Here is a 21,696-nt window from a genome sequence, read left to right as displayed (position 1 = left end):
TGAACTAGGGAAGGGCAGCATAGCATTAGCTTCAATTGAACAAGCTCAACCTTGAAAAATAAAGGTGGTAGGCCGAAGAACCGTTGAACGCTTCAACTTGGCCACTGAAGAAGGCGAAGGCTGGGCGAGAGACTGGGCCAACTTACTGCTTACTGCCATGGTTGAAGCTTTAGGCTCCATAGACGGAACCATGTACAAAGAGGATCGATTTTTTTTGGGTGAGGCGTGGGGGGTTCAAATTTGTGGAAATCTGAACTGCAAGTTAAGGCCAAGGGCATCCTTGAGGTTGCTTTACAGACCACTTGCCATGTCAGATGGCCAGTTTGTGGACTGCCACCATAAGACCAAGACCAGGAATCCCTTCATATGTCCAAGCAAATATGTCTCCATACTCCTTAAGGAAGGCTATATACACCGTGCGCTTCATCTCCCAAAACTTGAATCTAAATTACTGCATGTCATCTCATCAAAAATGTAGATCAAAACTTGAAGGGGTATGTCTAAATTACAGTTTCTATTACTAAAGGAGACGAGATGATCATACTGAAGCGACCCTTTCTGATTCTAAAACCCAGACTTGCCCCAACTTGGGTATGATACAAGACTTTTCACAAAAAAACATACAAAATAGTCGGATTTCCCATCCTTGGGGCATGAATATTAATTTCTTGAAGAAAAAAAAAACTACAAAAAACAGGATTTTTCATCTTTTGGGAGGAACACGAGTTGCTACGATAAATCTTACCAAAACTTAGGATTACCAATCTGTGCTACAAAATATAGTTTTCGAGAAATAATAGAACCAAGTTGTATAAGACACATTCATTGAAAAAAAAAATGTCAACTCATCTTAAATGATAAACCTCTTTACATATCTCCAAATACATGAGTATTTGTTCCTTGCAGACACATGTACTAGCACATACAACAACACAATGTGTGTTAAATTTCTGTTTAGTTCATTAAGTAATGCAAAGATCCAATTAGATTTCATGCTTAGCTAAAGCTCTCCCTCTTGTCAGGATTCAAACTAATAAGATAAGCAATCAAACCAACAACTGGGATAAATCTAAGCTTACTCACTGTACTAACCTTACTTTGTTGCACATTTTGTAGGTTGTCGCCGATTAACCAAGGCTGGAAGATGATGTAGAGACCTATATCCCAAATGAAGGCGTAAGCTAGCCTCTCTGATCCAAGATAACTTATCAAGAATTCCCATCGTTCTGACAGAGTCCCAAAATTGCTGTCCATTCGACCAAAGAGAGCCCATAATGCAGATACCAGACACACAGCCCCGCCAATCAGTCCAACGATGGCCGCACCATCGATCATCACAGCACCTAATTTAGAGGACTCTTTGGGAGGATACTCGACGTCAGCCTCATTAAGTCGGATTGCCATGTAGGGTATCAAAAAAGCTGGCACCACAGGAACATTAATTTTGGTTAATATATAATTTTCTCATGTTTTATCAGATTGGGACATAGTTGATCCAAAACCAATCCGATAGGTTATCAAACCGGATCAATACCAAAACACGAATGCTTGATCCAGATCCAAAGTAATTGAATCTGAATGGACCACGTTTCGGGTTTGATCCGATCCATTGACAGCCTTGCTGATGGGTACCTTAAATTTTGACTATTTTTTACTATTGGTTTTGAGGTGGAGCATACTGTTTGTGAGGAACATCTGAAAACCCCATAAGACATCCAGTGATCCCTTGTATCTGCTCCTCTTGCAATCTGTGAATAACAATGGAGCGAACATGAACGTCCATCCGATCACAAAATTGAATAATCCTTCAGATATCTGATAAAAGAAAATATTTCGATATAAGATTCAACATTTTTACGACATAAAATCTTTAGATAAATCAAAACAGCGTAAACACATTCGATATGGCAAAAATTACACTAGTCGTTTACAAGTAACCTTCAGACTACTCTTTCAAAAGTTCTTACCGGGTGAAGTACAGGGGCTTCAATCAGATGAATGCCAACTACTCTGCCATGAAATTCATTAAAGACGTTACAACCATGGTGAGAAAATTATCAAGATATCAGTTGGAAAGGGACACAAATTGAAAATGAGATGATATTTTAAAGAAAGAGTATAATCATTGATATGAGTGCATCAATTGTAAAAGGAGATTGGATCAATGCCTTAAGGATTCATTGGGCTGATCCCAGATGTTTGGGAAACGAACTAATCTTATCCATAGTAACCAAGTTCGAATTCACTAATTATTGGCCCGCGGAGGGAGGGGAGGGGGGGAGGAGGGGCGGTCAGTTCGATTTAATTCAGGAAAGATTCAGAAAGAAAATCAGGGATTAGAAAAATTAATTTTTTAAACCAATAAAATAGGTGCATTACGGAGTTAGTGTTTCAAGAGATCCAAAGAGGCAGAGGTTACAGCTGATTTTGTCAATAATTGTTTTTTTTCTTCCAATTCAACTGTTTGCCGATTTTTCAAATTCTATGTATAACACCCAATCAATGAGATTAAATGGGGGCAGCAGAGGGCTAAGTTCGGAAAAACTCTGGGAAAGTTCACACAAAATCCAGAGATTATAAATATATATATATATATATACAATTTTTTTTTCAATTCAACTGTTAGACGATTTTTCCTAATTTTTCAAATTTTATATATTACTCCCCAAGCAATGAGATTAAATGGGGGGCAGAGGGCTAAGTTCAGAAAAACTCAAGAAAGCTCACAAAAAAACCAGGGATTATACAAATAGTGTTTTTGGATTTCTGCCCCAAAACCCATCAACTTCAACCTCCTAAAGACCCTATACTGTTCTTGATATTTGAAGGTTGAAGAAGATAGAATCTTAAGGTTAACGGGAAAATCATTGATCTAATCAACTAGCCCCTTATTCATAGATTTTTTGCGTGTTTTTCGGAAAAAAATGCTGAATTATGTGACAGTGCCTACAATCAAGGGAACCAACACACATACAACTCAACCAGGTGGAGGCGATACTACATTTAATTAATATCCAAAAAATTTCAATGTGCAGTACAAGAAACAACACTTAGTGTAAGTCAGGAACAAAGTAAGGAACCATATGAATATCACATTTCGATTCTTAACAATAAAACAACATACCAGAGTTCATGAAAGGCAGAATAAAGAAGAAATTGAGAGAAAGGCCCACAAGGGAATTGATTGTATCCGAACTGATTGCCCATACTGGATCTCCCTGTTACAAAAATGAGTAGCTTCAATGTTGTCGAAGGTTATAAAAAAAATAAAAAATTGTTCAAATGTTTCATCTTGATCCCTTCTTTTATGAAATAACAAACGGATAACCTTAGACCAGGCTATATTAAAGTTTGGATTAGGCAATTATTTGGAGATCGTGACAGAACGGAATTCAATTAAATGCCCTATCTTGTTCTTGAGATTGAGGGTTAAAGAAGATAGAATTTCGATGTTGATAGGAGAGGGGAGGGGAGGGCATTAATTGGCAAAACACCAATTTAATAAACTGATCCCTTGTTTGAAGAATATCTTCCAAAATTTTGAAAAATTCGCTGAATTTTGCAACAATGGACCAAGCTATTGACTGAAAAATGCATAACAATTACAAACTGAATGCAATAGATACCCTCTACAGGAAATATGGCATTAAAATCCGTTAAGGTTTAATGATCTATTCATGCCAGGTGGCTGCATGAGATACAAGTTGAATCTAGCAATTTGAAGGGATTAAAGTCCCATTCCATATCACTTGTAACGTTTGTTCGTGACAGTTCAGTGAGGTCAAGAATCTATAAAAAGGGTTGCATGTAGAAGAAACATACACAAGAGAAAGAATCTACAGATGTTCTCTAACACACTTTGTTGTGTACGTAAACAACTTCATGAAGCTCACTTAGTAATTTGATCAAACACCTATTAGGTATTTCACCAAACACCTTGCATGACACACCTTCCAAGACCTTGTTTGATAATGGCAATGAAGGATAACCCAACTAATAGTAACAAATGCAAAGAAGATAAACAATCACACAAAGAATAATAAGAACACAATACCCACAACACGAGATCTTACGTGATTTACCCGAAAGTTACATCCTTGAAGGTATGAGCGTTGGAGCTCGATTTCATTACGGGCAAATCGATACAAGGAGTCACCTCTATCGCTTAGCTTCACCTTTTTCTAGATCTCAATCTTTCCAAACCTTTCAAACTCTCCTCTTTTGGGTTTCTTTCTTTCTCTACTCTCTTCTTTAGAAAAAACTTAGACTTTAAATTTGACTTCCAACAACAAAAGAAAACAAAAACCCCTTTTAAAAGCACCACATAAGTGGGCCACTTACATAAGTTACAAGCCCAAGCCAAATTACCTTGGACTGACCAAAAAACACACATACTTGGACCGGGCCTAATTGATTTTTAAGCCATACTTCAACAATCTCCACCTAGACGAAAAAACTCTTCAACCCTTGTAGTCTGCTCCGTGCTAATAGGAACTTCCCTTGTACTCTTCAACCCTTGTAGTCTTTTCCCATAGGATGTCCGACCAACCTCAAATTGAATTCGAGGTTCTTCCCTTGTAGTCTTCTCCGTGCTAATAGGAACTTCAGTAACTATCTTGTCACCAACAACCAATTTCTCACCATCATCTTTCTTGAATTCTCCCTTTGTCATGGAACCTTCGTCAAAGACCACATCTCTACTAAGGATTTTTTTCTTATTTACTAGAACCCAAAGCTTGAATACATCACTCCCTTTTCTCGAATCCGAGGAAGATACACTCGAGTGACTTTGAGTACAACTTGTTTCTCTCATCATTAGGAATGAGAACATATGCATTGCATCCAAACGTCTTCAATGTAGAGTAGTCCACTTCTTTTCCCATCCACACCTCTTCGGCACACTTAAATTCAAGTAGCTTAGATGGTGATCGATTAACCAAATAACAAGCATGGTTAAACGATTCCGCCCAAAATGGTCTGGGCAACCCCGCATGTAGCCTCATGCATCTCTCCCTTCCATGAGAATTCTATTCATCTTCTCAGCCGTCCCATTTTGTTGAGGATTTTTCTTCACGGTGTAATGCCTTGTAATACCTTTTTCTTTGCAAAATTTCAAGAACTTGCCATCTTTGTACTCACCCCCATTGTCGCTTCTCAAGTATTTGATTTTCCTCTTTGTTTGATTTTCTACATCGGTTTTCTATTCCACAAACTTGGCAAAGACATCGGATTTCTCCTTCATAAAGTAGACTACAAACCTTTCTTGAAAAATCATCCATGAAAGTGACAAAGTAGCAAGCTCCACCTTTTGATTTAGTAAGTGCAGACTCCCACACATCGGAATGAATGTAGTTTAGCAACCCCTTACTCTTGATTTTTTTGTTTGCAACCTTGAACGACACCTTACTTTGCTTTCCCATCATACAAAACTTGCAAAATTCTAACTTGTATGCCCTAACACCCTTCAACAATTGTCGTCGGTGTAACTCTTGCATTACTCTTTCACTCATATGACCAAGCCTTAAGTTTCAAAGTTGAGTTTCATCCTTTCTAGAATTTTCCTTCGATGATATTGCAACTCCACATAGAATTGTGTTTCCCAAAAGCTTGTGGAGGTTATTTGCAAACTTCACACCTCTTATTATCACCATGACTCCCTTAGACACCTTAAGTGCTCCATCCTTTGCTGAGAAAGAACACCCATTTGAGTCGAGTGTGCCCTTGGATATCAAATTCTTCTTGAGTTGCCTCACACTACCCAAGGTTCGACAACCCCGTCATACATTCTTATCTTTACGATACCCACTCCAATGACTTTGCATGCCGCATCGTTACCCATTAGAACATCTCCATCGTCATGAGGTTCATAAGAGTCAAACCAATTACAATTGGAACACATATGAAAAGTACACTCGGAATCTAAAATTCAAGAGTTGGAGGTGAGATAACCCGTAGATGCTGCTAAGAGCTCTCCATCACTTTCCAATGCTATGCTTACTGTGGAGCTTGACTCGGCTTTCTTCCCTTCTTTTACTTCCGCTTTGTACATTCTACAATCTCTTTTATAATGTCCCTTCTTCCCACAATAGTACCACTCCACTTCTTTTTTACTTCTAGATTTGGATTTAGAATTTTTCCCTTTGGATTTTCCTTTCTCCTTTGTTCGGCCTCACTCACTTGAACTCTTTGCAATGAGTCATTCCCCTTGAGCATCCTTCTCACTTGACTTGTTCATGGTCACGTGAGAGATAAGGTCTTGAACTACCCCCTTAAACTTGAAAGTCTCCTTGCCAAACATAAGTGTCATCCGAAAGTTTTTGAAGGAATTAGGAAGCGATCTCAACAAGAGCAATACTTTGTCCTTTTCTTCAAACTTCAATTCTGCCTTCAACAAATCATTAAAACACCGATTGAATGTGTTCAAGTGCTCCATGACATCTTGTCCCTCCTCCATCCTTAGGCCATAGAGTTGGTTCTTAAGGAATAATTTGTTGGATAAAGTCTTTACCATGTAAAGCTTCTCAAGCTTGTCCCATGTTCCCTTTGCAGTCTTTTTTTCCATGACGTTGTACATGACTTCATCGAAAACATGCAACTCAATGAAACTAATAGCCTTCAAATCCAACTCCTCTCATGTCTCATTAGACATGCTCTCCGGCTTCGCTTCAATGCCTCGAATGCAATTATGAAGCCCTTGTTAGATCTGCCTTGCCACAATGTAAAGTTCGATTTTCCATCAAAATGCTTCACCTCAAATTTCACCACCGGAACTTCCGACCATGGTTGTACCATTTTATGTCATTCCGACCATGGTTGTACCATTTTATGTCACTTGTTGTGTATGTAAACCCCTTTATGAAACTCACTTAGTAATTTAATCAAACACCTTGTATACCACACCAGCCAATACCTTGTTTGATAATGACAATAAAGGATAACTCAACTAATAGTAGCAAATGCAAAGAACATAAACCATACAAAGAAAGAGTAAGAATACAATACCCACAACACAAAATCTTACGTGGTTCACCCTAAGGTTACATCCACAGAGGTATGAGCGTTGGAGCTCGATTTCACTATGAAGAAAATGAGGCAAATCGATACAAGGAGTCACCTCTATCACTTAGCTTCACCTTCTTCTAGATCTCAATCTTCCCAAATCTTTCAACCTCTCCTCTCTTGGGTTTCTTTATTTCTCTACTCTCATCTCTAGAAAAGACTTAGACTTGAAGTTAGACTTCTTACAATAAAAGAAAACAAAAACCCCTTTTAAAAGCACCACATAAGTGGGCCACTTCCATAAGTTACAAGTCCAAACCAAATTACCTTGGACTGACCCAAAAACACACACATACTTGGACCGTGCCTAAATGATTTTTGAGCCATACTTCAACATACCTCCTTTATTCCATCTTTAGCTACTGTGATCTAGAGTTTTAGGCTTTAAACCAAAAACCATTGGTATACATCCATGAGTTCATCATCCTCTGATGATTGAGATAGCCGATTCATCTTACAACTGGTATCAATACCAATTTTCATCAATGCTTTTATAGCTTTTGATTTCTCTGGTCTCATCAGATTTTCAGCCCCTACATACATCAATATTTTTTGGTTTGTTTGTCTATGATCATTAACCAGAACTTGATCGCAAGTTTTTTTTTTCTCTTTCCAGCACCATTGTCTAGTTCCTATCTGGTTCTTAGAGGAAGTAAAGAATGAAGTTGAAGCAAGAGTAAATTTTTGATTGCTTGAGAAGATGGGTGACACATCATAATCAAGGTTTTCTTCCTCATTAAGAAAATACATTTATTTGGTGTGCTCACATGCACCTGTTGTTGGTGTCTCAACCACTAATCAAAATTAGCCAAGCCGTTAGTCACCTCTAACTTTATATTGTTGAATTCTTATCTAGAATTGTCTTTTTAAATAAACATTTTGTGGTGTCTGCCAATACACACAATCTTGTGTGTAAAAATTCATATTTTCAGCAATATTTGAACCGCAACAACTCTAATTTTCGATCTGTTTGCTACTGTGGATTCTTGAGAACAAGGGCAATACTACACAATTGTTTGCTTGGTAAATACAAGTAATCTCACATTCATATTACATGATATATTTCAAATTGGTAATATTTAGCGCAAACGGTCAGTGATATCTATCCCTCAAGTCCCTTAATTTTTCATAGCATATCATTTTTTTAGCAAGTATGATTTCAAGACATGTGTTACCCGATCTTGCGAAGAATGACATGCTAAATGGAAATACCTTTGATCTGTGGAAGAGGAGAATCAATTCTCTACTTCACACTGATAAACTAAAATATGTACTTACAACCATTCTGGATCGCTTGTAACATTTGTCCGTTACAGTTCGATGAGGTTAGGAACTTACTATATTTGGGTTTGATTTTCTATAAAAAAGGGTTGTATGTAGAAGGAAGATACACAAGAAAAAGGATCTACAGATCACTAGCATATCTTTATTCCATCTTTAACCACTGTGATCCGGAGTTTTGGGCTTTAAACCAAAAACCATTGGTTTACATCCATGAGTTCATCTTCCTCCAGTGATGGAGATTTTCTAAGTAAGTTTTTTGAGACAATGTCAACAAGTGGTTTAGTCTATCTCTGATGATTTTTATTCCCAATATAAATGTAGCTTCAACTAGATCTTTCATTTCAAAATGTGAATATACCAATTCTTGGTTTCAGATATCAATACCTTATCATTTCCTACAATCAATATATCATCTATGCATAATGACAAGAATACATAAGCCCTCCCACTGTTCCTAACATATAATCATGCATCCATACTATACACAATAAAACCAAATTTATTTATAGAATGATGAAATTTCATGTACCATAGCCTCGATGATTGTTTTAGTCCATACAAGGATTAACAAGTTTGTAAACTTTATTTTCATGGTTTTCAACAACAAATCCTTTGGCTTGTTCCATGTAAATTTCTTCTTTTAGATCACCTTTAAAAAACGCCGTTTATACATCCATTTCATGCGATTCTAATCAAAATAAGCAACAATAGACATTAATATTCTTATAGATAAAAACTTTACTACAGGACAAAATGCATCTTTCTAATATATTCTTTCATTGTGATCATATTCTTTTGCAACTAAATGAGCTCTATATTTACCTATGGTACCATGTGCCATAAACTTTTTCTTAAGTACCCATTTACAACCAATGGTTTTACAATCTATAGGGTGTTCTACTAGTTCTCATACTTTATTTTTTATTATAGAATCAATTTCATCACCCATAACTTCCAACCATTTCTCAGAATCATTTGATTGGATCATCTCAGAGAAGGAGCATGGGGTCATTGGATCATTGTCAATTTCAGTAATAAAGTTACAGTAATCTTGTGGATATGAAGGTTGATTCTTAGTTCTCTAACATTCTCTTGGTTCATCATCTATAGCTTCAAATGTCTTAGTGACAAGTTCTTCATTTGTTTGAATATCATCACTAAAGATTTTCTTTATCCTTAGAAATTTGAAAAAAATCAATTTGATGAGTCTTGGTTCTAGGATTTCCTACAGGATCTTCTAGAAAATGAACACCTCTACATTCTATAATGGTTTTTGTTTCATGATTATACAGACGATATCCTTTAGAATCTTCTGGCTATCCTAGAAAAAAATAATTCTTTCTAGTTTTAGATTGTAATCTGTATCTTTCCTGTGGAGGTATTAATACATGAGTTGGACAACCCCATACTCTAAGATTATCAAGTCTAGACTTAGTACCTTTCCACAATTCATAAGGTGTTCGTTTCACTGATTTAGATGGAATACAATTTAAAATATATTGAGCAGTAAGTTACGCTTCACCCCAAAATTCTAATGGAAGACTTGCATGACTCATCATTGATCTAACCATATCTAGAAGAGTTCTATTTCTTCTTTCAGCAAAACCATTTTGTTGCGGAGTTTTAGGAATAGATGTTTCATGTACAATTACATATCCTTAACAAAATAAATCAGAAGTATATTCACCTCCACGGTTTGGCCTAAGAATTTTAATTTTTCTTTCTAGTTGGTTTTCTCCTGCAGCTTTATATATTTTAAAACATTCTAAAGCATTGGATTTTCTATTGATTAAATAAATATACCAAAATATAGAATAATCGTCAATGAATGTTAAAAAATATTCCGCTACTTTACGAATTTGTACATTCATAGGCCCACAAATATCCGAATAGATAAGTTGTAATAATTTCTTAAATCTAGATACTAAGGGAAAATGGTTCTTTACCGTTTTCCACTAATACGAGGCTCACAAGTGGGGTATTCAACTTTCTCTATTTTAGGTATTAATCATTTTTTCACTAATCTACTAATCTTATATTTGTTTATATGTCCTTACCTTAGATGCCATCGATATGCTAAATTATCATAATCAGAAGTCAATTTCACATAAGAAGTAAATGCATTAATTTTGTTATTTAGCTTATCAAGCAAATACAAATCATCGTTCATAGTTCCAGTGACAAGTACTCTGCCATGTCTTCCTATGGTTATAATGTCTAGCTAGAACCTTATTTCAAAACCACTACTAGCTAACTTGTTAACAGAAATGACATTCTTTCTCATATTTGGAGCATATAAAGTGTCAAAGAGAGAAAATGATTTTCTAAAAGCCAATGGAATACGGAAGTGACCAATAGCCAAAATGTCAACATAGATTTTTTTTTTATCGATGTCAATGTAGGTATTGTTACCTCTGTACACATAGTATTCTCCAGTTTTTGTTCATGAAATTCTTCGAATCCAATTTTTGTCCTAGAGATGTGGTGAGAAGATCCTAAATCGACCCACCAATTATTAGCATCATTGTCAACTATCACCGATTTGGTGCACAGATAGACACAATCACCACCTTTATCATTTTGACGACATTGGTTGAGCTTTCTTGGAGTGTGTCCTTGATCCTTAAGCTTAATGTCCACTCTTTCCACAAGAGTAGCATTTTCCTCCTTTATGAGTCCAAGTTAGCTCTTTTTATGAGATTTGAACTTCCAACTTCCCCTAGGTTTAAATAACTTTCTCTCAGATTTTTCCTTATTGCTAGATGATTCTCAAGTAGGTTTTGCTTGAGAGATCATAGCCTTTGAGAAACGACGAGTGGCTTGTCTCTGACCCCCAGAGGTAAGTTTAACTTCAATCTTTCTAAGAATCAAATGCCTCTGAAGCCCAAGTGTTTGAGAAACGGTTTCTTAAGAATTAGGTAGACTCCTCGACATGTAGATAATTTGATGTTCCTCATCTCATGGTTTTCCAGCAATGATAAGTTCCCTAGTCATGGCAGCCATTTTTGAGATGTGATTATCAATTAAAGATCTTTCTGCCATTTTGTAACTAATGTACTACTTCTCAAGTAACTACATGGTTTGTGTTCTAGTGGGGGTTTTCATATATTTTCACTAATTTTTCATATAATTTGTTTGGAGTTACACAGACCACAAATCTCATTAGATTCCTAGCCGATTCATCATCTTCTAAAATGAATGACCATAACGGATGTCAGCTAAATCCGAAGGAAATTATGCTAAAGCTTCCAAAAATTATTTTGAAGTTATGCAGACTAGAGATTGATACCTATGATTGAAGTTATATACTCTATTAACATAGGCCTTATGCACACAAGATGTAGTTTGGTTTTACTCCATCCTTGGTTTCATCAACCAACACTACATCATCTTCAAATAACTAACCTTCCGACCTCTCTTTCAACACGTCACTTTAGCAAACCAATGCCCACTTACAAATATCATTGTCCCAAGTTGCAGTTAGAATGCCAATCTTGGTTAATGCCCTAATATGTCAAAATCAACAAATGGGATTTAACATTGCTTTTATGCCATCTGTCAGCCTAACACAACCCTCCTTTATCCTTACATGGGACTAGCTATCCAAGACTCATGCTCACAAAAGAAGATTTCTTCTTCCACTTAAAAATATACATATTTTCTATTCAAATGGGATGAGAATATAAGCGATGTTGATTAATTATTTATTTATTGTCTTTTAGAGTTTCTAGCTTTATTGAAAAATGTGAATGTTGTTCCTTTAAGTTTGATTTTTTATCTCTCAACCTTTTACTCTCACATGGAGAAAAGAAGAACCTGTGGTAAGTTCTTAAGAAGGGTTTTTGGTACTTGGGTTAGACCTAAAATGGCATCCAAATTTTCCCCCAAAACGGGGAACCATGCTCCATCAAGTTAACTCAGTATTTCACACACGCACACACAGATGCGCGTGTGTTGAGTCTCGTCAAGCGGTGCGAGCGATTCTCTTAATTTTTAAGATAAAATTTTATTTTATTTCTAAAATACTTTATCCTTTTTATTTGCAAATGTTCTTTTGAAAGAACAATTGTTTCTCAGTCCGAAAGGATATTCTTTCCAGAATGATTGCATCATCAAAAAGACGTGACCATTGAGTCTTTTGTCTATATAAGAAGCAACAATGTCCTCCAAAACACACTTTGATTTTCTCCCAATTGTGTCCCACTCTCTCTTGATTCATTTTATCGAATTTGAAATTACTTTATTTGTATATGGGCAAAGGATATAACGTGAGATTTTCTTGGTCTCCTTATCAATGCTAATTAGATATTGTATCTGGTCCACACCTCAACCCGAGTAATCTTCGATTTAATCACAAATTTTGTTCAACATCAAATTTGCAAGCTTCTATTTCGGAAGACATTGATGTATGGTCCAAATTTATTTACAAAATCTCATGAGTTATTTTTTGTAAGTCGAAAGATTGTGCCACAACTGATTTGTTGTCTACCATTTGAAATTTCAAATAGTAACTATCGACATACTTCTTTGAAAAAGCTTCTTCCAAATCATATTTGTTTTTTAAAACATCCCAAACTACTCTATTTGTTGTAAATCAGACATAAGAATCATGCGAATCATCAACCAATCCGTTCATTATATATTTTTTACACCAAAAATCTACTTCCTTCCAATGTTGAGAAGCCGGGGTTCTTCATGGTTCATTTTCTTCTTCATTGACAGGATCATCATCTAACACAAATGATTCCCTCATGGTTGTAAGCAAGAAAAATATCTTATGTTTCCATATCTTGTAATGGGAGCCTACAAACCGAAAAGGTTTATTGTTGTCAAATGGAATGGTTGGGGTTGGCAGTGCTAATTCTATTTTAGGAATGTCTTAAAATTATTGGGAATTTTGTAATTGAGTTTGGACAATACCTCGACGTCTTCTGAAACAATAGCTTGCAAATTTGATGTTATACAAAATCTATGATTAAAATCTTAGATTAATTGGGTTGAGGTGCAGACTATCTCACTCTCTTTAAGACATTCTCTGTCTTTACCCAAATTAGAATTTCAACATAATGTTATGACGAGTCTCCCTCAAGATACAACAACCCAAATACAATCGTAGTGATACAAAGACCAAGAAAATCTCACCTTCTATTCTTTGCCTAGTTATAAAGATAAAACAATTTAAAATTTGAGAAACAAAAAAAAAAAAAAAGCAATAGTGTGAAAATTAAGAGAAAATCTAAGTGCGTTGTGGATGACAACATTGCTGTTTCTTATATAGATAAAAGACTCAATAGTCACAATGTTTTGATGATGAAATAAGGGATGCACTAGTTTGAAAAGAAAACCCTTTTGGACAAAGACACAATTGTTCATTCAAAAGAATAGTTGAAAATAATAAAAAAAATAAGATATTTTACATATAAAATAAAATTTTATTTAAAAAATAATTGAAAGAATCGCATGCATGCGCCACACCGTACCACCCGCCCCCAACTCGACTCAGCACGCACATGATGCAGTACAAGTTAGTTAGTTGCTGGAATTAGTTAGTTAGTTGTTGAAGTTAGTTAGTACTGTTAATTTCTTTTTAGTTTTCTTTTGTTACTTTAAGTGCTCATATAAGGGTAATGTAGTCATTTCACTTAAGCTATTGTGTTTTTGTTTGGCCTATTGTGGAGACCATTTTAGTCACACAACGTGATGAAGATACGTATCAAAGAGGGGAAAGGGGGTCCACAAGGAATAAATAAGACAACGTTTTAAATCAAGTCAATAAACAGGATGTTACCGAGCTTTACACCTAGAGCCAAGTACGTTATAGAAAGAAGAAAGTCGGTAGTTTGTAACCCTGTCATAAAGAGGAAATTAAACCTAAAATTGCGTAAGTAAAGTGTAAGTTCAATACAAACCGAGACCACCCGAAGCAGAGAATGACCTTAGGTGGACAAGCATAAGGCGACAAAATACGACCGACTTGGGAACTTGAGCTCCTAGGCTTATCTAAAACAGATGAGTTAACAATCCACGTCTAAACGATATCACATGTCCAACCTGAGCCCGAACTCGTATTCAATCATTAACTCAATTCTTAATCTAAAGTCCAAGATTGTATTTACCTCAGTTCGTTCATAATCTAAAAACCCAACTTAAGTCCGACCAAACCCACAACTCGTATGACCTTAGGTTGACAAGCATAAGGCGACAAAATACGACCGACTTGGGAACCTAAGCTCCTAGGCTTATCTAAAATAGATGAGTTAACAATCCACGTTTAAATGATATCACATGTCCAACTTGAGCCCGAACTCGTATTCAATCCTTAATTCAATTCCTGGTTTAAAGCCTAAGATCATATTTACCTCAGTTCATTCATAATCTAAAAACCCAACTTGAGTCCGACCAGACCCACAACACATAAACGACCCCAAGCAATTATCTATGTCCGAGCACGCTCTTTCACACAAGTACAAAAAATATCTTGTCAAAACTGATGGAACACCATGCGTCGGATATCTTTTCACTTCACATTAATTACCCTGCAATACTTACACATCAGATTGAAATCTCACTGACATCCAGCTCTCAAGGCACTCAAGTGCACCTCAAACTGAATAGCTCATCAAAACACTTAGATTAACCGTGTGGTGACGCATGTCCCTAAATTTCATCTATAAAAATTAAACTACCAAGTTAAGAAAGAGGCTGCTAATTTTGGGGGGGTGGGGGGAAGATCTAAAAAGGGAGCATAAGCCCTTTGCAACTCTACTATTCATCATTTTTTTTACCTTTCAAGTTTTATTTTCATTGAATCGCTTCACATACTAATAAAACATTCCAAAGATTATTGGTAGGCACCACACCAGGGTCTCATCCTTCTCACCTTCTAACATCCTAAAAGTTGCAAAGGAGCAAAGGAGAGCCAGACCCCCACTTGGAGATGATATGGTCGAAACGCCAAAGATCGAAGCCAACATAAAAAAGGGTGACCGAGTTAGTACCAATAAGGGAGGAAGATCAAATCGACTATCAGAAAAGGTTAGCATGTACAAAATCGACAAGAGACTGGTAGGATGTTAGGCCACTGCCAAAGAGAAAAGCCGAGGACCAAGAACAGAAATCGAACACACTGGTTAAAGAAATCGGTCATGTCGCCAAACACAAAGGGAGAGACCTCGGTATTTTGCGACCCGAGTTGTGGAAGGCCAAAAAGCTTTCCACGAACATTGCCTCCATAAAAAAGACTAACACACATCTTGAGGAGTGGAAGGACTAAAAAATCCTCCACACCTATAAATAAGCCATCAAATGTAGTTGTAAATCAATTTTTAGTTTAATGAAATAGATTCAAGAGAGAATTTTCTCTTTCAACTTAACTTCTCAACTTCTCTTGAAGTTTTCACACAAAATAGTCTAAATTTTCAAATTTATTGCATTAGCACGTGTGTGTATGTACGTGTAAAAATACAGAGTTGACTCAATAGAGCATGGTTCCTTGCCTTGGGAGAAAAATTTGGTTGCCCCTTTGGGACCAACCCAAGTACCTAAAACCCTTCTTAAGAACTTACTACAAGCTCTTTTCTCAAATATTATATTGGACTCAAATGCTGAGCGATAAAAACATATGCTTAAAGAAACAACCAAAAAACATTCACATTTCCCAATAAAGCTTCAAACACTAAAAGAAAAAAAGTGCAAAGGACAACTTTTTCTTTTCAAAAAGAAAACTCTCATTTTTTTTAAATTTACAAAATATTTTTTTAAATTAAAATACCAACAATATGAAAACACGATAATTTGTTGATCAAAATGCCTAGAGCCACACCAATCACATTTACACACTTGTTTGTCCATGTATTATAAAATTACTTTTGCAACATTTATAAATATAACATCGGGGATTATCCTCTTGCTCGAGTAGTATCATATATAACTTTATATTGGTCCACAACTGTTGGTAACAAGAACCATCATCAACCTTATCCCAAAAAAGGTTAAGATCAGATGAACACATCTTACTCTTCCATTCAACATTTTTTTTTTTTTTGAAAAGTATAATATATTGATAAAAGGGGAAACAGGAAACAAAGAGGCTGAGAGAGCCTCACAAAGAACAACAAAGAAAATAAAAACACAACGTTAGTGATTATATAACAAGTTCCATCTACAAACAAAATCATCAAAAGTAATCCCCGCGAATTCTATGTTCTGCTTGGACCAAAGGTATAGAAGACCCAAGATCTCCAAAAAACCTGACTGAGAGCTACTAGACTTGCTGTTGAACACCCTGTTATTTCTCTCGCTCCAAACCCCCCAAGCTATAGCCGCTGGAAGTAAAGCCCACAAGAACCGTTTTCTGTTGTGGAAAGCATTACTGGTCCACCCTTCTAACAACAAGGAAAACTTACAGGGAAAAACCCAAGTAATTTGGAAAAGTTTAAGGAAAGTTGACCAAATATTATAAGAAAATGGGCAATGAATTAAAATATGATCAATTGATTCCCCTTCCCTCATACATAAGGGACAACAATTGGGAGTGATCAAACGTCGAACAATCAGATTATCCAACATAAAAATCTTGCCAAGAGAGGCCAACCAAACGAAAAAGGAGACTTTAGAACCTGGACCAAATGATAGGTACCGAAAGAGATTGCTCAGCTAAGGGAATAAGCCACTTATAGAAAGACCTCACAAAGAATCTCTTATCCATTTCCACTTATCCTGTTCGCCCTTGTTGAGATGGAACGTATGTAGGAGATCAAGGAAAGATGCCGTTAGCTCCCAATCATTGAAATTTCTCCTAAAACCCAAATCCCAAGTAGAGCTGGACTCGTTACGAATCAAACACTGCTGTATTGAGCGGTTCTTCGTCATAGAACAGGTGTACAAAGACGGGAATTGAGTTGCCAGAGACGATGTGCCGCACCAACTATCTTCCCAAAATCTGATTCTGTCTCCCAACCCTGCTCTGAACCTAATTCCCTTCTCGAAGTCCTCCCTCACTTTAAGAATCCTTTTCCAAACGCTACACCCATACGACTCTTTAGTCTCACCACTATACCAACCTAGTCTCCTCTCTAAGTACTTAGCCACAATAATCTTCCTCCAGAAACTACCCCTCTCCTCACCAAACCTCCAAAGCCATTTTCCTATAAACGCTCTATTAGCAACTCTCAGTCCCTTAATGCCTAGCCCCCCATTCCTCTTAGGCATGCATATCACCTTCCATTTGATCAAATGATACTTCCTCCTACCACTCTTATCATTCCACAGAAAGTTCCTCATGAGCCTCTCCATTCTCAATTCGACGGACCTCGGAAGCGTAAACAGCGAGAGAAGGTAAACCAGGATACTAGATAAAGTGATCTTGATCAAGGTAACTTTCCCTCCTTTCGAAAGATAATTGGCTTTCCACGTGCTCAACCTTTTCTTCATCCTCTTTATCACCCCATCCCAGATCTTAATACTGTTGTAGGGAGCTCCCAACAGCAAGCCCAAATAGGACGTAGGCAAACAATCATACCCACATCCCAAAATTGTAGCCATCAACTGAATGTCATTCACCTCCCCTACCCCGAACAGCTTACTCTCCTGCAGATTGATATGCAAACCTGACATAGCCTCAAAGCAACTCAATAAGACTCGAAGCACCCTCACCTGGTCCCTCGAATGCTCTAAAAAAACTAATGTGTCATCCGCAAATTGTAGATGTGAAATCAAAGACCCATCATTCACACTAAAACCCGACAGCTTACCTAGTTTGACCGCTTTTGTAAACAATCTACCCAGGGCTTCAGCTATAATAAGAAACAGAAAAGGCGATAGAGGGTCCCCTTGCCTCAACCCTCTCGAACCCCTAAAAAAATCAGCCGGACTCCCGTTAATTAGGATCGAGTAAGACACCATTGTAACACATTTCATAATCCAACCTATCCACATCTCACCAAACCCCATCCTCCTCATCATGTACTCTAAAAAGTCCCAACTCACATGATCATAAGCCTTTTGTAAGTCAATTTTCCCTATTATCCCCTCTTTCTTTTTCTTAATCCTCGAGTTAAGACACTCATTAGCCATTAACACACCATCTAGAATTTGTCTACCCCTAATAAAAGCCCCTTGCTCGTCGCTAATAAGACTGGGAAGAACTGTTTTCAACCGCGACGCTAGCACTTTGGATATGATCTTATAAAGCCATGTCTTATGTTAATCCAAGTATGTTCATATCCATTCTCACTACCTCAATCCACATTCTTTTTGGTATTCCTATAGTTTTTCCCCTTGTTTACAAGAATCATTATTAAAATGAACCATGACATTCTCCAACAAAGTCTTGAGTAGCTCATAGTAAGGGTTATCAATGGGTACTCATTTACTTAACTACCTGACAAACGTGAATACGATTATTATGGTTTTGGTCCATCCACTTTCACCCAATGGATAACCATATACATGTTAGAATATTAAGTTAAGTTGTATTGTATTAAGGTGTACATTAATATACCAAATCATTATTCTTGATGTAGTTAGGATTAGATCTTGTTGATAGGTAGTTATGCCATTATGTAACTTCTTGTAATTTATTTATTTATTCTTTTATTTAATGTAATCCTACTGGAGAACTTGTCACGGTATCAAACCCATGTTATTTAACATATTTCCTTGATAATTTCGATTATGTATATATAAAAGAGAAATAACTAAAGAGACTTATATTATATCTATAAGTCATCTTTCTCCTCAAAGACATATTCAATCTCCTCATAAAATCTTAGCTTATTTTCAATGTAAGATTTGATGAATAGTGTATTTCATTCTTTTCATCATCTTCTAATCATCACCAAGTGAATTTACTTTTTTCGCATGCTTTTTAGAATATGAATACTTGATAGTTAGAACTTGATTAACATGACATTAAACTAAACAATATATTATCATTAAAGAAGGTTCCAGCTTGCTAAGTTGGTTAAAGCCACCAAGTGTTGATACCACAACCTAGGTTCAAAATCCATCTTCACCTAATAAATTACTAACCACTAACCCATTTGTATATCATATGAACAAATGGGACCATGAAGTCATTGCTCTACTCATAAATTTTTTTTTAAATTATTACATTAAAATGCCGCTTGAAGTGGCCTTTTTTCTTTTTTTTCTTTTTTGCATGGGTAATTTCGGGGTATTTTATGATTTCCCCTTTGACATATTATGATTGTTAACCAGAATTTTGAACCGCAAACTACGGCTTGACCCACCAACTAACGGGTTGGGTCAACCCATAATTGATCTCCAAAACTTCACTAGATAAAGGAAAAAAGCTGAAGCAACATTGAAATTGACATCATTTCAAACTTCAAACATTGTTGATGTGGATGTGAGTACAGAACCATAGATGCTTTTCATCGAGATACGAGTGAGAAACATCTATGGTTCTGTGCACATCAATGTGTGAAAAGATGTCAATTTCAATGTTACTCCAGCACAACTCTCAGATAAAAACCAGATGACAATCACAGAATACCTAATCACACAAATTCAACATTGTAACATACCCAAATGGCAAATTCATCAATTTAACATAAACGAAAAAAAATTATATATATTTACCGGGGCATAAGGAAGGAGAAAGAGCCACAAAATGTAGATTCCCTCGGCGGACCACAGTAGAAACTGTAGAGCTCGTCGTATATTATCATTCCCTTGTTCTTCTTCTGGAGGAGGAGTGATGTTGACCTTTTGAACCGAATTGCACACAAGTCTCTCAATCTTTGAGGAGGATGTCCTCCCTTCTTTGCAAGCTGAACCTCCACTTCTTAATAGTGGATGCGGAGGACGCCATTTATTGTTGTTGTTGTTGTTGAAGGCATCTCTTAGTCTTCTTTGAGACCACCAATGAGAAGGAAGCGAAGGAGGAGGAGAGGGTTTTACTGCGAGAAACGAGCTATTATTGTACAGTAGTCCCGAAATCACCATATCTACTGTTTCTACTGAGGAGAAGATGAGAAAAAGAAACTAATTATAGATTATCTGTATTTGTAACGCTGAAGCGGAGCTTCCATGACTCTCTGTTTGTGTGAACTTCGGTTCAGTAATTAGTAACCGTTGGTGTTTGTGGCAGGAGATATGAGTAGAGCAATGATTTCATGGTCCCGTTTCTAAGTTAATAATATAACTCCACATCAAATACTTGGAGCCATTCCATTGAAAAAAGAGTGTGCTTCTATTGCAATGCCAACTTTTACTTGAAGCACCCCAATTCATATGATACCGGCCAAAGATTAGCACATGCTCTAAGTAAAAGTTGGTGTGGCAAAAACCTTTCTTAAGCATAATTACTGTAGTTTCTTTTCCCCACCTAGATCACTAACACCTTCAGATCATCCACAGATGATCAAATCTTTCTTTCCTCCTCTATGATATTATAACTTTGTGGTACGTGCCAAGGAATCTTAGAAGAAAAAGTTAAATACAATTAAAATTCAAAGATGTGAAGGTTTTTTAGGGCTTACACTCCTAGAGATGTGCAAAATTTTGGTCAAGTTGGTTGATCTGTGATTTCTCAACTCTTCTTCCAAACTTTTTGATCTTCGAACATTTCTCTCCAATTGTTGTTGACAATGTAGACTCATAATTCTTTAAAGATTGAAGGAAGAAGAATGAGTTCATGTGTATTGTTGAATAGGGTGTGAGTCGGATGTAGTTGTTGACTCTACCTTTGGGTTTCATACTCGTTCTTCATTTATGGCAACACCCGAGTTATTTTAAAGGGTCTTAGCACATTAATTGTTGAGTTTGATTTGATTTTACTATTTGGGGGTTGAAGAATCGGAGAATGTCACTATCAATACTTTTTTTATTTGTACATACAAAATATTACATTAAATGTGAAGATATAATGCATGATCAAGCTCTAAATACCATAAGATTTTTGTCTCGTTATACCTGAGCTAATCAAAACCTTTTACTCTGAAATACCCTCTCGATTAATTAGACTTACTAACCTCTGAGTCATATTGTCTTACCTACACCCGGATGACCTGATTTTTTGGCTAGTTATGTGCTCCCTCGATATGAAAGTGTTTGATATTCAAGTTGGACTTGTCAGGTTATGGGTGACATGTGTCTGTAGACATGAGAATATTCATATTTGAACCTTAATGCTACATTATTGGAGTCACCATCATTTTTTTAAAAATAGGTGTGAATGGACCTCGAAATATTTTTTTGAAATTGATTTTTATATCATTGTAGTAACTCATTTATTGGAAATGGCAAGGTCTTCCTAAAATCTAAGTAAAGAGGTTTAGTTAGAGGATGGGAAAGGTATTAGGTACCCATCCTCTCCACCAAGGGTGA

The 21,696-nt window shown here is 36.4% G+C and overlaps 1 protein-coding gene across 1 annotated transcript; it reads right to left on the bottom strand.

The window, feature by feature from the left end:
• Positions 1-825: 825 nt before the first annotated feature.
• LOC147394522 (uncharacterized) lies at positions 826-20,428 on the bottom strand. The gene is made up of 5 exons (XM_086453522.1): positions 19,948-20,428; positions 3,125-3,218; positions 1,968-2,005; positions 1,680-1,815; positions 826-1,421 (listed from the first exon to the last, which is right to left on the bottom strand). The coding sequence occupies exons 1-5, from the start codon at positions 20,311-20,313 to the stop codon at positions 997-999; spliced, it is 1,059 nt and encodes a 352-aa protein (XP_086309648.1). The 5' UTR covers positions 20,314-20,428; the 3' UTR covers positions 826-996.
• Between the last annotated feature and the right edge of the window lie 1,268 nt (positions 20,429-21,696).

Source organism: Akebia trifoliata, chromosome 9 (genome assembly GCF_017979445.1).
Source record: "Akebia trifoliata isolate Shusen 1 chromosome 9, ASM1797944v1, whole genome shotgun sequence".
Taxonomy (NCBI): Eukaryota; Viridiplantae; Streptophyta; class Magnoliopsida; order Ranunculales; family Lardizabalaceae; genus Akebia; species Akebia trifoliata.
The sequence above is the reverse complement of the archived record's forward strand: the minus strand, read 5'-3'. Positions and strand labels throughout refer to the sequence as shown.